This window comes from Penicillium cinerascens (assembly GCF_028974065.1).
Source record: "Penicillium cinerascens strain IBT 15544 chromosome Unknown contig_24_segment0_segment0, whole genome shotgun sequence".
Classification (NCBI taxonomy): Eukaryota; Fungi; Ascomycota; class Eurotiomycetes; order Eurotiales; family Aspergillaceae; genus Penicillium; species Penicillium cinerascens.
The window spans coordinates 2,371,113-2,386,666 of NW_026695290.1; the positions used below are offsets into that span (position 1 = coordinate 2,371,113).

Sequence of the window (15,554 nt, forward strand, 5' to 3'; positions counted from 1 at the left end):
AGTGAGATTTCTATTCATTCACCACGTGCATCGGTTACTAGTTCAACACCAGCATATCTTACATGTAACCTAGAGAGTAGAACCACTCTAAATGCTTCAATACTTCTCTCCAAGAGTTCCCAGACAGAACAGCAATGCCTCAGGCTCAAACCCCGAGTTACAAGATCCCGACGACGCTGTCCCACTCATGGCCCAGAGATCCCGAACCCCTCGGTAGAAACCGGGAGCCGGCGGAATTGCCGTCGGGAATTGCGTTTAGCCAGGACTTTTCCGAAAAATAATTCAAGCTCTTTCCAATTCTCATCCGTGATGAGATTGTTATTTTCTATTTCACCCCTTGCGGTGCTCGCGTGCGGGCTGCAGAATGCGCAGGACGCGGGCCCGGACACATGGAGCCTCGGCCTCGGCGCGCGCGTTTTCGTGCCTCCCCGCAGTGTCTGATTTCTGTCCCGGCGGGTTTCCCCTCCTTTCTTTTTTCTTTCGCTACTCTTTGAGTACGTTGGATTTCCTAGTTGTGATTATGTGCCAACTAGATATCTATACTTGAGCATAAGACGCGCTACGCTGCGCGCGGACACTCGCACTCCAGGTCGAATGCGACAGAACTAACAACTCCACATGCTAACGAGATTGCAAAGACAGCATTTTAGGTCTATGATCTCCATTTTAGGGGACTAGGCTTTACTAATGCAGTTGACCGGAAGGCGTTAAATTCGTCTCATTTACATGAACAATGCATTAACTTCATCCAAGAGAGCGATGGTCCAGAGCAGGGAACAGAAGGGGCTTGGAAGAAACAGCAGAAGAACAAAAGGTATGTATCCCATCCTCGCACCAGCAATAACCAAATTAAAACAAATCAGAAGATGTCGGATGCTAAGTCCAGCTTTTTAGGGAAAGTTTACTCAATGGCCAGGCCGAGGTTCTCCTCAGCGGGCACCACACGCACGGTGTTGGTGTGGCCCATACCGCCACGCCAGCCCTGGACACAGACGATGGGGTCGCCCTTGTTGATGATGCCGAGCTTGAGACCGTGGTTGATGGCCCACTTGAGGCGGCGGTCGACGTCCTCCTGCCAGATCTTGATGTTGAAGTCGGGCTTCTTCTCGGGGAAGTAGAAGGGCCACACGCCGCGGTACAGATGGGAGTACCGGGAGGCGGTGTCGTTACGAGTGACCATCAGGATGGGGCACACGGGACGGTACTTGGACAGCAGACGGGCAGTCTTGCCGGAAGTGGTGAGCACCACGATGGCACCGGCGTTGAGCTCCAGACTGGCGCTGACGGCGGCCATGGCCATGGACTCGCAGGTCTCGGTGGGGCGGGGAGCCAGGTTGCGCAGCTCGTCAAAGATCTGGAAGTGGGGGATGGTGACCTCGGCCAGAAGGCAGGTCTCATGCATCATCTTGACGGCCTCACAGGGGTAGTTACCCTTGGCAGTCTCACCAGACAGCATGACACAGTCGGCACCGTCGAGGACGGCGTTGGCAACGTCGGATACCTCAGCGCGGGTGGGGCGGGGGTTGTATGTCATGGACTCCAGCATCTGAGTGGCACAGATGACGGGCTTGCCCTTGATGTTGCACTTGGCGATCATCATCTTCTGGGCCATAAAGACCTTGGGGGCGGGGATCTCGATACCGAGATCACCACGGGCGACCATGACACCGTCGGTGACCTCGAGGATCTCGTCAAAGTTGTTGACACCCTGCTGGTTCTCAATCTTGGCAATGATCTGAATCTCATGGCCCTCCTCGCCGAGGATATCACGGATGCTCTGGATGTCGCTACCGCGGCGGATAAAGGAAGCGAAGATCATGTCGACCTTGTTCTTGACACCGAACTTCAGATCGGCGATATCCTTCTCCGAAAGAGCGGGGAGGTCTACGTCGGTACCGGGCAGGTTGACACCCTTGCGGGAGGAGATGTTGCCGTTGTTCAAGCACTTGCAGCGCAGGTTATTCTCATCCACCACCTCGATGACCTCGAATGAGAGGATACCGTCGTCAACATAGATGAGCTTGCCGGGGGAAATCACCTTGGTGATGTTCTTATAGTCAAGGTACCTGCAAAACCGCCGTGCGTTAGCCCCAACCACAAGTACCGTGACACGACTCGGGTCGATAAGGACTTACATGTTCTTATCATCACTGGCAGTGGCATATTGATCATCAGTGGTGATGTTGATCTCCGCACCCATCTTGATGGGGAAGTCCTTGTCATCGACGGTGTTACCGGTACGGATCTCGGGGCCCTTGGTGTCGAGGGCAATGGCCAGAGGGCGGCCGGTCTGGGTGCGAGCAGCCTCACGGGCGTTGTCGATCACAGATTGGTGGTACTGGATGCCAACGGTCAACGACTATCCTCACCGCATATTTGCAGGCGAAGAGAATTACTCACCTCGTATGAACCGTGGGAGAAGTTCATACGGACAACGTTGAGACCAACTACAATCCCGTCAGTCTATTAATCAAAGAGCAATGCGAGTATTCGATCGGGGGCATTGCCATACCAGTGCGGAGAGCGTTGATCTTCTCGACGGAGTTGGTCTTGGGACCTGGACGCGACTAACGTTAGCACGGATTTTTTCCCCCCCGCGGCATTCATCACCATCTCCAGGCTCGAAGCCGAAGAGGGAAATGTAAGGTGAGATGCAACATACCAATGGTACCGATGATGGAGGTGCGGCGGAAGTTCTTCGCCGGCACCATCTCGGTGTTGAGCTTGGAGTGCCACTCCAGCTTCATCCGGTTGGACAGGTGGTCGAGGGAGCTAGTGGCCGCCATTGTGATCTGCAGACAAACTAATTGTGGTAGCAGAGAGAAGGTTGGAATAGGTGTGGGAGAGAAAAGGTTGGAGGGGGAGAAGAAAGAAGTTGGGTGAGGGGCGGGAGGGAAAATGTTGGTTGCCGATACCTTGCTATCTCCGCTATCCGGTCTCGTCGACCCCCCCCGTGGGTGAGTGCATTGGATTACCTTGGAAACATCCCAGTTCCTGTGATATAATGTTTTATTTTAATCTATTTATTTTATTTTCCTATCTTGCTTTATTTCTCGCCTCATCATTGTCCCCAATTCGCAACCAGGACCAAGGCTCTCGGTTGCGACGGCATCCGAAGCTATAGGCTAAAAAAATTTATACAAGCTCCCCCGCCTGGGTGCATGGGGGCGTGCTGGACCGCGCAGCGTACATTGGAGTCCTTTTATCGAGTAAACGTGACAAATAGAGACACCCAATTTGACGGCCGCCGGGTGACAGAAAAGGGATTTCGGTAGGCTCGGTGAGATGCCTTATCGATAGGTGCCTTGGTAACCTTATCGCCTCAGGTGTCACTAATCACCCAGCCACCGCCCCACGACATGTGAAAGTGACCCACGTGATACCTTCCCCGTCTGATTCCGCGCATCATCTGCAGCTGCTGCTCTGTACACTCCAAAGCACGATTCTATGCTCTTCTCGGCAGTAGCTCTTTACTTTATCCGCAAAATGGTATGATATCCCTGTCATCCAGTTTCAGAGCCCTTCAAAAACGAGCTGCGCAGCTGACCACTTGCCCCATAACAGCTCGGCCGCCTCACCCACTACGCATTCGATGCGGTCCTCTGTGAGTCCTTCCGGCCCACTCCCGCTGCGTATACCGAGTCAAAACTAATCGCTTGTTCTTTAAACAGTCTCCGCATTTCTGGCTGGCGTCAAGCGTTCCACGGGCCTGACGTAAATACGACCCTTCCCTAGCCTTTTCCCCCAAGCTCTCTCCGCACGAGAGCCCCAAGAAAAAGAAAACAGTCAAGCTAACTGAGTTGATCCCTCGCGCACCCCCTCGGTTCGGGTCGCGTGCGGGACCTTCATAGCCCCAGTCTCAAATCAGAACAGATCTCTGACAACAAAGAAATCAAGCGTTGGGTCGACAACTACCTCGGTGTCGGCGAGTGGGTCATGGACCAGTCCGTGGCTGTCATGGGTTCCTCCAGCTGGTTCGAGCGGAGACGGTGATTTGCTACACCAACCATCCCGAAGTGATCTATGATTCCTTTTTCAGCGATATGAGATTCACCTTCGACGCAGCATGATGTGCATTTACCGAGGAAGAACGATTGAAAAGTGTTTACGAAGAGGTGTGGGATGGAATTCTCGAATGGCTTCTGCTCCGGTCTCTTGGGCTTGGGTCTATTGTACAGAAGTGTTTGCTGTGTGATGCTTTCCATATTCCTTTCTGCCGCTGGTATGCACATCATGGCTGGATTGACGAGTGACGACCGACCCTTCTCTGCGCAACAAACTCCACTTCGACATTATGGTCATGTAAGGCGTCTTTGGCTTTTTCTATTTTATCCGATACCTTTTGCCTTTGTACCTGTTCCATACAACCGTCATACAATCAACTATGTCTTTTAAGGCCGTTGGAGAGTCGCACTAGATGTCTGTAGGAGTGTAGGGTAGTGCCATGGGATGGTGCTATCGTTTCTAGCCCAGTTCAAGATCGTGAATTTGTACATGGGCGAAAGGAAATGCCGGTTGCAGTGCGACGGATCGATTCGATACGAAGGTTAGAGTTTTCGAAGCTGCAAGTATTCCGTCAAAGAAACCATTTGCTATAGAAACAATCTGTGCAGTCCTCGCCGACGACTGTTTGAGACTGCAGTGGTATGATACTAGGAATCGGGATAGTAGTAGAGCTCAATCATGACTAGGTGGGAATCAAAGGGGTATAGATGCAAGGAAATTCATGAAAACATGGTTTAAAAAAGAGCGGCAACGCTTTTCAAATCTGCAAGAGAGCATCGATATCCACGCGGCGGTAATAGGAGACGTGTCCCATCTCCGCCCAGTAATGCGCTAGGCAATCCGTAGAGATGAGAATGAGCTGCGAGTCGATGAAAGAGTCTGTTGGAAACACAGAGATGTTAGAGATTGAACACTTGGCGGTTTTTGAGGTTACATACCATCACGGAAACCAAGACCAGCCACATGTCCCTTGGAACGCACGATTCGTGCACCCGTGAATGGCTGCGAGTCCGCGACACAGATAAGGCCGCCGGGGCCAATGTCGTCGGCAGAGAATGAGAGCTCACCTCGAGGAACATTCGGGTCACCGGTAAGCTTGACTGCCCGCAAACTGCCTTTCTGCACTACATCTTGGGAGGTAAGATTATGTTCATCCTCCCCCTCCTCCAAATCCGTTCGAGCTGGATCTTGCTGGAAGATCAGGAGAAATTCACACCCATGGGCAGAGTAATCCCCTACCCATATACCTTGGTATGGCTTCTCTTTTGTCGGCGTGTACAGACACGGGGCAAGCGTGGCGTAGGAGAAGATTGCTTCGTTATCACTAGCCAAGCCCGCTTGAAGTCCGAACCGAAAATGAGCCCATCTTCGAATCCTGAACCCTGCTTCTGAGACCTCGGATGCATGCTCAGGTAGCTTGAGAGGCTGGGTAACTCTGCTGATGCGGTTGTTGGTGGGTATTAGTTGGGGCGGCCATAGTCCTGCATCGGTCCCACCGGTTGCTTCAGTGTCATCGAGTGATTCAGTATTATCGATTGGTTCGGTACCATTCGGACACAGTATCAAAGAGTTGAAAAGATGCTGCGCTTCCGCCGGCATGGACATTCGACGCTCAGCCATCCAGGTTTGACAGGGCGCTACCCTAGCAGATGGATCCCTATCTTTGAGGAGCAGGACAGGATCATCCAGCCACAGGCTAACCTCAGGGTTGAACGCTTGAATCATAACCTCAGGGTGTGATTCCCAGAAATGGAATGCCGTCGCGCCCTTGTCTGCGATAATTCGGTACGCATCAATTACCCCACGTCGATTGTCATAGCGAGCCAGAATCAGATTCCCAGTATGGTTGTGGTCTGAGAACCAGATCTTGTACTGCGGGATAAACCAGTATGAGAGATGGGCGAGGTATAAACGACGAAAGGAGTCAAAGGACCCTGGGTCACTGATATGATGCGGTAGATGTGAGTTGACTAGCTTCGCCCACAGTATGTCCTTGGCGGTATGCTCGGTGAACTTGCGGCAGGTAGAGGCTAGGCGAGTGAGGTCGTGAGCGGACAGGTGGTATAGTATCAGGTCAAGGATTTCGTTGGGAAGTTTATCTATGCGGCATGACGATTGAATTATATCGGTCCATGGCGTGTCATGGAGAATCTCATCGATTTGTTGCCGGTGGCCATGGAGCTCGTGTTCGCTGGGATACTGCAGATGGTTAACTCAACTTGATTAGGGAGCTATCTCACATTCGGCGATGGTCGGTCTTACCTCATTATAGGAAGCGACGGTCTTCATATTGTCTTTGTTTCACGACGCTGTCAAGAGAAGGTTGTAAACTGCAGCTTCTCACTGCTCTATCCCCTGCAGCTCCGATGACATCACTGGCAAGTGTTGGGGGCAGGGTTGCAGGGCAAGCGCTCTGAGGGAAGAGGAGATAAGAGACCAAGCCACAGGCTTGTCTGCGTACAGGGCTCCAGGTGGGCTCTAATGTCGGAAGAGTAGACTGAAAAGACGTGAGAGTTCCCCGATAGTAGGTCGCTGATAAGAGATAACACGTAACTAGAGTAGACTCCGCACCTAGCGATCCATGGCGCCAAGCGTGCTTTTCTGACCGAAAACAGGGAATAACAGAAGATAGTAGGTGAAAAAGAAAATATGGGAGGATCAGGTTGACAATTCGCGTGTTAGGCGACTCTGTGTGGGAGCGTCTCTGTGCAGACAAGTTCCAAATCGGTACTTTTCGCCAAGTATCAAGCCCAAAGAAGGGTAGAACAGGAACAGGCCGGTCCACCCCCAGCTATTAGCTCAGTGAATTCTTCCATTCTTCCCCTCCTCCAGATCCGCTGTCAAGAGTAGGTCCCATGATATGTAAATGTCGCACAACTATGCGACTCCTTCTACCAAAAGACGCGTCTTGCACGCTCGACCTATGTTTAAACATGTGTATTTGTCATATTTGTCATCACTAGTATCTCCCAAGGCCCCGATCCATAGTTTCTCTAGCCAGTATTTCTGGTGGAGAGTTCTTGGGATTAACCCATGATTCTCTCGTATATGCCACAGGTATAGATTGTACTAAGGCTAGAGTTACGGACCGAGCCACAAGAAGTGGAAATATCTTTGAGGGCGAGGAATCAAAAGATAATGAAAGGCTCCTCTGAGCAAAAGAGAAATCTAGGATAGGACACTAAGTGTATCCAAAATGACACCTAATCAGGTGACCCGGCCAAAATGGGATGCTCCGTGGATGAAGGAGATAAACTGGCAACAACTCTGCCTGAAAGGCTGTTCAAACTTAATCTCCGCAACCTCATGCCCAAGCGAGTATTGTGCCTACAAACGTACCTGGTACGTTGAAATGATTGAGCTTGTGATGACACGTGACCACCAAAAGAAGAAGCATGTTTACATGTTCGAAATAGGAAATGTAATTGAGGCACGCGAAGGGCGCTTGCTGCCTACACGCGCCCCACTCTGTTTGTTTATGTTGTGATCTATAGAAATTCGCCTTAAAGGCGCCAATCGGACGGAGTTCGGTATCTTTGTTTATTTATCTGCACAACAATCTATTGTCCGGTCCAACCACCCCACAACATTAACGTGGCTCCGTTATAAAATTCCCAATTCAGCCACAGCCTCGAGTCTATTCATTATGGAGACTAGACAATCCGCGAGAAAGCGAAGGAATAGCTCCGTCTCGAATTCGAGGGGCGAACCTTCAACCGCTCAGCAAACAAAACACAGCGTGCCTTCTGGGTACACCGCGCCCCAAAGTACCTCCAGCACTCCGAGAAAAGCCAGGAAGCGAGTTAGGTTCTCCGACCCCGGCCCTCGGCTGCATGATGCTGGTTCCGGCTCTACCGGTTTAACACCCGCGATGAAACGCACTTCTTTCGGAGATCATAGCACCCGATTTCCGACTCCCGGAGACCGCTCACCGAGTAGAAAAGCGCGACGGACATCGGCTCCAGCACCGCGGTTTCAACGGTCGTTTGATCCGATCGAGCCATTTGATGAAACCTGCTCTGAGCGAATCGTGCAATTCACTCCCCTGCGTCAGATTCTGGACACACGCACCCAAAGGAGAATCCGACGGATCGGTCTGAGTGATGAAATCAATCATATCGAGCGCGAGAAGCGCCAGGCATCCGATTTCGAGAAAACCATAGAAAATTTGCGTCAAGAGCGAGACTCGTTGAAAAATGAGCTGAGCACTTTGAAGCAGAGGCATGCGATTCCAGAGGATGAGCTGCCTTCCTATGAGTCTTTCTGGATGTCGCCTCAAGTGCGTATCCAAGAACTGGAACATGAAACGTCTCGTCTGCGCGACGAAATTTCCGTGGCCTCTTTTAGAAGCCAGGGTGAGGCATCTCTGCCTGTCAGCAACGAAGGCGAAACATTCATGCTCAATGATAGCGCCATCATTGTTTCCAACTCTCCAGACTTCCGCGCGGTGCGCGATTGCCACTCACCCGTGCCGGATAGTCTGATGCTATTTGATCAGCAACATACCGACGTGTCAACCCAGACACAAGCGTTGGATAGCACCGAGGACCACGATATCCACAATCTCACTCTCGATCTGGAAGCGGCCAGGAATGAAAAGAAAGAGCTGTTCGATGCGTGTCGCTCGCATGTCAGCGCATTTGAAAACTCTGGAATGGGTGACATCTTTCGCCAATCATCTCCACCTCCAGATTTCTTTGATAACATGATTGCTATCCTGACGACCGCACTGTATCGCGCATCGGATGCTACTCAAGCTCTCGAAGGAATCAGCCAGGAGTGTTCCAGCTTAGGCTTCTCTGGTACGAATGCAGACGAAGTGATTTCAGACATGAAAACCCACTTCCGATCGGCTCGCCTTGAGCTAGAGCGGATCATTCCTGGCGAGACTCCCAACGGTCTCGAAGATGGAAAAGCAACACTGGGCGCGCTGATCAAGCGGGTCAGGTCACTAGCAAAAGACTTGAGGGAGGAACGCAAACAGCACTACGGCTCACTTGGCCGAGAAAAAGCCCTTCGTGGTCAATTCGACAACTTATTACATCGGTATGAGGCAGCCGCAAACAAAATTGGCAATCTCGAGGACTCGATCGCATCTTCGGCAGGCGATATGCTCCACACCAGAATGCGCATGCAAGACCTCGAGAACGAACACCAAGAGAAAAATATCGGGATTGACAGATTGAATGCCGCCCTGAACAAATACCATGAAGATGTGAAGAGCCTTGAAGAGCTGGTGGGCAGATTGGAGGATGAGAACCTGGCCACCAGGGAAGAACACGCCCAGCAGATCTCCAACCTTGAGAGGCAGGTAGCCAGTGAGCGGAAGCAACGTTCTGCCATTGAGACCACCGCGTCCGAATATGAATCTCGCATCCGCCAGCTGGAAGATACCGTCGAGCAGAATCGCATTCGTGCTTGCAACCTTATATCTGAGGTTGAGTCTCTCGAGAAAGAGCACAAACAAGCCATTGAGGCCCTCGAGCAAAATGCAAGCCAGCAATTACAACAATATGAGGAAGATGCAGGGACGCTCAATGTTCGTATCTCGGAACTCACTACATCGCTTGAGGAAACACGGTCGGAAGCTCAGCGTCTCCGTCAATTGAATGAAGGTCTGGAGGAGCAGCTCCGGGCGGAACTTGATGCCCGTGATGAGCTTCTGGACAGATGGGCCACTGAGCAAGCCCGCTCCTTTGCCTTCATGAAAGAGACTGTTGGCTCAGAGCGACGGCGAGCCAAGGTCCGCGCAGCCAACTGGGAGCTCAAATCGGACGATCTCATGTCTGACGGGACTACTGTCATGGGAAGCGAGCCTATCACCCCAGTCAGTATGACAAGGTTCGTTGATGTTGAGATGGGACGGGGGAAGAATCGCCGACGCATGGACAGCGGGATCGGGATCCTTACGGAAGATGAGCTCTTGGCGAGCGAGGATGTTTCGGATCTGCGGAGGGGATTGGACTCTGATATTGATTTGCCCACGTCTGATCTGATCGAATTTTAGATCCTCTACTTTCATTTCTCTCTTTTATCATTTCCTTTGTGGTGGCTTAGACCGTCTTTCTTTTCTGGGATTTCTTTTATATATTCATCTGCATATATATCTCGGTGTTGATTGAGCATATACTACATTTAAATACCTACATGAGATTGAGTTACGCTGTCTTAGTTGCTTGTCTGCTCAGATATCGGGGTGTTGTCAGTGTCGCCGGTTCTGGAGATACAATATGCCTTCTCGCATGGTGCAAGTTGAGGGTTCAAGTTCCTATTGCGATGCAGGTTACCGCGAGAATGTGCCGTGGTTACCATTCCAAGGTTGGAGTTACACCCGCCAGTGGATTCTTCACAATGAGGTTGACTGCGATCATTTATATCTTAAGGGGACCATCGCAAGAATCTACTGAGCTGTATATGAACTTCTCTTCAGGAGTCTAAAATCACCACTCACAACTGACAGGTCTCTTATCTACTTCTAAGGGTGTCACCAAAACGTCAGATGATCCTAACGAGAACACATGTAGTGGCAAGCAGATCCTGTTGCCTCAGACAGTCGATTAGATGTTTAACAACTTCAACGCGAGGTATCCTCGAGACTAGGCATTTCTTGGCTGCGTCCTGGAAGATGCCGCTTGGCCCCACGATAAGCTACGGAATTGCTGGATAGAAACAAGGTCTACGAACCACAATACAGCGTGTTTGGAATGACACCGCAGAGTGAAAAGCACGAGAACGCGGATGATCGGAAGACAGGTAGTTCAGCCTTATTACTAGTGCGATACATGAATGCGCATGAACCGCGTGGGCCCACCGGAGCCGATCTGATAGGGCTGACGGCGGCCGAGTCCACACCCGGGCAAATCCAAAGTTGTCAACCCCTCGTGCCGAGCGGATTCAATAAGCCCAGGCAGCAGAATTCAAAGAGTGGGTACACCAAACGATCCCCAAATATGTTGTCCTAAGAGAATGCAAGTCGATCAGCGGTAAGGCTCGGGCTTTGGATACGAAAGCCAACCCCAACGACCATAATCCCAAGTTTTATGGGGAACTATGGCGGAGAGATGATACATTCGGCCTTGGTGCCCCCTCGATCGCTCTCTGACCTAAGCGACAAGCGACTAGTCGTTGCGTGTCCCGCGTGCGCATGTCGTCACGCCGTTTTTTTCCCGTCTCAAACGGGTCTTTCCCCTCCTTGAGAATCCCATGGACAATTTCCCAGTCTCCGGCGAGTCGCTCCCGGTGAGAGCTAGGCATCTTGCAGAGACCTTTCGACGCAATGACCGCTCCGGTGAAGCTTCAGAAATGGAAAAGGCGATAGGGCCTGCCGACGCCGACGTTGCCGACGCCGCCGATGCTCACTCTGGTCCGACGCTCGAAACACTTAACCGACTCGGCACCTTGGTGAAATCCTTTTTGACCCGGGGCAAGTGGGCTGCTGCTGCCGACCTTGGAGCCTTGGTGCTGGATGTCCGCGAGTCTAGCTATGGAGAGGAGGACCTAGCAACAATGAGCGCTATGAACAATCTTGTTTCAGCGTATTGGGGCCAAGGCCAGTTCGACGATGCGGTCAAGCTTGGTGAGAGGGCCACGAATCTCAGAAAGCGGATACTTGGCGAGAAGAATCCGCAGACGTTGGTTTCAATGTCGAATCTCGCATCAGCCTATCGAGGCCAAGGGCGATGGGACGATGCGCAGAAGCTCGACTGCCGAGTTTTGGAGATCAAAGCAGAAACATCGGGCCGAGACCATCCCTCTACACTCGTGACCATGGCAAATCTCGCAACCTCTTATGCAAGCCAGGGGAGGTATGCAGAGGCAGAATCCATCGAACGGTCATTGGTGGAACAAGGAGAAAAGAGGTCCGGCGCAACAGAAACTTCCATCTTGACATGGAAATCGAACCTGGCATCCACGTATCGAGACCAAGGGCACCTTTCCCTCGCAGAAAGACTAGACCGCGAGGTCGTGGAGGCAAGACGAGAGACATTAGGATCAGAGCATCCTTTGACCCTCACATCCATTGCCAATCTAGCGTCAACCTATCGCATCCAGGGACGATGGGACGATGCAGAATCACTAGATCGCGAAGTAGTAGCAACTAGCGTGACAACTCTGGGCGAAAAGCATCCGCAGACGCTGATGTCAATCAGTAACCTTGCATCTACCTGCCGTAGCCAAGGGCAGCTAGAAGAAGCCAAATACCTGGGCGAGAAATCAGCAAAGGCTTTGAAGGAGGTTCTCGGAGAACGCCATCCTCACACGTTAACTGCCCAAGCAGACATGGCGGTGACATACTACGTCAACGGACAAACAAGTGATGCGATGAAATTGGGATCTCAAGTTTTGCATATGATGGAAGAGTCTCTGGGTGAAAAACATCCGCACACGTTGAGCGTCATGTCCAATCTCGGATTCATGTACCAATCAAAAGGCAAATGGGACCAGGCTGGAAAATTTGCAGAGACCGTTTATACTCGGAGGCAGAGTACACTGGGGGAGGGGCATCCTGACACCGTTGCAGCGTTGGAAGATTTGAGGCGGATTTCATGGGTAGAAGCGGCGGACCGCAATGCGGCACGGGCGATGTCTAAATAATATCACTTTAAGGTTTAAAGTTCAGCTGGGAGACCCTTAATATTGGTATGAAACGTCGGTAAACCATTGAACGGAGAAGAGATGGGGCCGTGGCTCCCCGTCTTGTTCTGCACAGCCTCCTTGCCAAGAAACGCCATTCTTGTATACCTCGATACGCGGTCGGACCGTGTCACGTATGAACAGGACTTCTGCCGGGGATTTGAAACTGCTTTTATGAATTGGAATCAACATTTTCCCGCGATGCATTTGTCTATCGTCTTGATACTCTGGTACGAGCACTACTCCTATCGGGTTTCGTGTAACGTGGCTCCCGGGAAATCGTGGGCGGAGTATTATTTGCCATTGATGATGGTACAAAAGTCTCTCAAATGAAGACGGTGGTATCTATGGGTAACATGCAAACAAAACCACGCAAATAACCAATAGTCAATCAAGCACTAGACAGAAGAGTGCTTCTCATTAGCAGTGGAAGCGCCTTCGCTCCAATCTTTGTCATGCCCGGGCTTCGCAAAGACCGATCCCAATAGCGACAAGGGACTATTAACCCGCGTGATCATACAATAAGCCAGCGTCAAGCTAGCTACCATAATCTCCTCCTGGAAAGCCCTGTCATGTGCCTTGGGGCCCATAAACTCGATCTTGCCAATCGTCTTCAGCGCCCATAGGTTAAGCGAGCACTTCGCTACGGGCAACTGGTTCTCGTCCACGCAGATAAAGTCCCACGTCTTGAAATCGCTATCACTCAGCCAGTGCATTGTGACGAGTTTGCCATCGTCTGACATTGCCTTTGAGCGGTGCGTGTACTCTGTGCACCAGCGTTTCTGTGCAACCAGTTTGTCGGATCGGCCGTGGACTTCGTAGTCGGCGTCGATGTGGACGATGCGGATTTTGCCTTTGCCGATGATGTCTGAGTTTGGCGCGTGGTCCTCTCCGGAATCATCTGTGATGTCGGATGTTTCTTCAGATGAGACTTTGTCGAGTGCGGCTGGATTTGAGACGCGCTTGAAGATGAGCTTTAGTCGTCCGAGAATGTTGTAGTTGAGCGTGTAGAGTGGGGTCCCGTTGACTGTGTCGCCCTCATAGATTATGGCTTTGAACTTTCGCCATGAGAAGTCGACTGTGAGCGCGGGCGTCTTGGGATTCTTCGTAGTCTGGGACAAGTGAGACGGCCCTTGGGAGGTTTCTTGAGATGGCTCCATGTCGGATGTGTGGGGTTCCATATTGATAGTGTAGACGTGGTTATTTAGATTGTTCGAGCTTTGGCTTGAACCGAGTCTTGTCCAACTTCGACCCCCTTTATATAACAACGATCATCGATCAAACTTTGCGATGCACCTATATCTGGGGCGCAATAGTCTTACCGCCCGTCGTTTTCCCGCATTGGGGGTCATGTAGCGCCGCGGCCAATCATCGCCCGTAGACGAGACTCAGCCCCTGCGGGCCCTGATGTCATGGCTTCATGGCCCCAATGGCCCCCGAACTGTATATGCCCGATTCTACTGTATTTCTCGAATCTCCGAATTCGGGATGGCTTTGGCTCGAATGAGTTTTTGCACTGAAGAACTGCGCAGCAACAGTCCTTCTTCGGGCGTGGGTCTTCAGGCTGTCAAAGCCACATTTGGCTGAAAGTTAATCGGCCGACTTGGTCATGATGAGACACCGACGTCAATCGGGCGCTAGCTCCAGCTAATTCTCGATTCAGGCTTCTTCACTATACACTCTCTTCTTACTGTTTGCATTTCCCCTTGTTGCATTCTACCTAGTATCTTCCCAGTAACAGCGATCGCAATATCTGCCACTGCAGCTGAAACTCCGCGAATATTGTCGGCTTATCAGCTCTTCACCAGACCAACTTTGTCTTCACCACCCTCCAATACCACATCCAATCCGGAGAGGCATCAAGATGGCCGAAGCAACCAAAGAACCAAAGCACCGCATAAAGGTGACAGCCGGGGGAGATTACGACCCCACCACGCACCAGACTGTCTCAGTCAACGGCAACACCCTACGAATCGAGAACGACCGCGTAACCCTAGATCTCGCCGTCCGCATCCAAGACTACCATGGTACTTTTCTAGCCATCTCCCAAAAACAAAGATGCTAACAATATCCCAGGATACCCCGACAACTCTCCCACAACAAGCACCTACTTCGAAGACCCCCTCCACACAGACGACCAATATTCCATCTCCATCTCATTCACCCCGAAAGAAGACATCAACGGCAATGACCTAATTTACGGCAATGACTTTGACCGACCGCTTCGCGATCGTCTACCAATGGGCTTTAACGCAGCCCTCCGTCTCGTTAAATGGACCCTCGATCCCTCCATCGACGGCGACGCTTATGCCGATAAGCCCTACTTGTACAGTCCTGCCTTGGCTACGTGGAATCAGTTCCGTATCGGAGGCAAGAAGTTTCAGGATATGACCGGGGATTATGTTGTCAAGGAAGGTGCTGATGGTGAGGGCGGGGAGCTTCGCGATCAGCTTCAGATTCCTGATACGCCGGATGCGCGCCGAAAGCATTTTCAGAAGGAGGGGAGTCGCCAAGGCTTTGTGTTTGAGGCCGGGAGGTCTTACATGGCTGATTTTGGCAATCGGTATTTGTGTTTTAGTGGTGAGTGCACCCGCTTTACACCGAACGTCTCTTGTTGGATGGTGTGCTAATGGGTGGGTTTAGATTTCTCTGTCCGCCTGCCTGGATTTCACATTCCCGTGGAAGGACTGGTTGATGCTGATCATAATGAGCTTCGATATGTTCTGAAAAACTCCAAGACTGGGACGGTATACCTTGTGGTTTCGTTTACTCTCCTTCCTAACCAGGAGACCTCGCCAACGGAAAATGTTGAAGGCGCGCAGGCCACATCCCAGGAAGATGTCGATTAAGGTAAGAAGAGGTGCTCAGGTGACTCGGCCAACCGAGAGTGAACCTCTATTGCATACAAGCTATAA

At 51.4% G+C, this 15,554-nt stretch overlaps 7 protein-coding genes across 7 annotated transcripts; 4 read left to right on the plus strand and 3 right to left on the minus strand.

Moving 5' to 3' along the window:
- Window positions 1-901: 901 nt before the first annotated feature.
- N7498_003991 (pyruvate kinase CDC19) lies at window positions 902-2,786 on the minus strand (the record flags this gene model as incomplete). The annotated part of the gene is made up of 5 exons (XM_058451053.1): window positions 902-2,066; window positions 2,136-2,338; window positions 2,401-2,447; window positions 2,513-2,557; window positions 2,663-2,786. The coding sequence occupies 5 exons, from the start codon at window positions 2,784-2,786 to the stop codon at window positions 902-904; spliced, it is 1,584 nt and encodes a 527-aa protein (XP_058310515.1).
- A 700-nt stretch (window positions 2,787-3,486) lies between these two features.
- N7498_003992 (DUF1748 domain-containing protein) lies at window positions 3,487-4,028 on the plus strand (the record flags this gene model as incomplete). Its single annotated transcript, XM_058451054.1, has 4 exons — window positions 3,487-3,489; window positions 3,565-3,604; window positions 3,672-3,714; window positions 3,852-4,028. 4 exons carry the CDS (start codon window positions 3,487-3,489, stop codon window positions 3,991-3,993), a joined length of 228 nt encoding a protein of 75 aa, XP_058310516.1. The 3' UTR covers window positions 3,994-4,028.
- A 734-nt stretch (window positions 4,029-4,762) lies between these two features.
- Window positions 4,763-6,294, minus strand: N7498_003993 (F-box protein; the record flags this gene model as incomplete). The annotated part of the gene is made up of 3 exons (XM_058451055.1): window positions 4,763-4,884; window positions 4,944-6,204; window positions 6,268-6,294. The coding sequence occupies 3 exons, from the start codon at window positions 6,292-6,294 to the stop codon at window positions 4,763-4,765; spliced, it is 1,410 nt and encodes a 469-aa protein (XP_058310517.1).
- A 1,357-nt stretch (window positions 6,295-7,651) lies between these two features.
- N7498_003994 (uncharacterized protein) lies at window positions 7,652-10,012 on the plus strand (the record flags this gene model as incomplete). Its single annotated transcript, XM_058451056.1, has 1 exon — window positions 7,652-10,012. One exon carries the CDS (start codon window positions 7,652-7,654, stop codon window positions 10,010-10,012), a length of 2,361 nt encoding a protein of 786 aa, XP_058310518.1.
- Window positions 10,013-11,208: 1,196 nt separating this feature from the next.
- Window positions 11,209-12,600, plus strand: N7498_003995 (ATPase P-type K/Mg/Cd/Cu/Zn/Na/Ca/Na/H-transporter; the record flags this gene model as incomplete). The annotated part of the gene is made up of 1 exon (XM_058451057.1): window positions 11,209-12,600. One exon carries the CDS (start codon window positions 11,209-11,211, stop codon window positions 12,598-12,600), a length of 1,392 nt encoding a protein of 463 aa, XP_058310519.1.
- Window positions 12,601-13,037: 437 nt separating this feature from the next.
- N7498_003996 (uncharacterized protein) lies at window positions 13,038-13,799 on the minus strand (the record flags this gene model as incomplete). Its single annotated transcript, XM_058451058.1, has 1 exon — window positions 13,038-13,799. One exon carries the CDS (start codon window positions 13,797-13,799, stop codon window positions 13,038-13,040), a length of 762 nt encoding a protein of 253 aa, XP_058310520.1.
- A 704-nt stretch (window positions 13,800-14,503) lies between these two features.
- On the plus strand, window positions 14,504-15,488 carry N7498_003997 (DUF1769 domain-containing protein; the record flags this gene model as incomplete). The annotated part of the gene is made up of 3 exons (XM_058451059.1): window positions 14,504-14,666; window positions 14,716-15,219; window positions 15,283-15,488. 3 exons carry the CDS (start codon window positions 14,504-14,506, stop codon window positions 15,486-15,488), a joined length of 873 nt encoding a protein of 290 aa, XP_058310521.1.
- Between the last annotated feature and the right edge of the window lie 66 nt (window positions 15,489-15,554).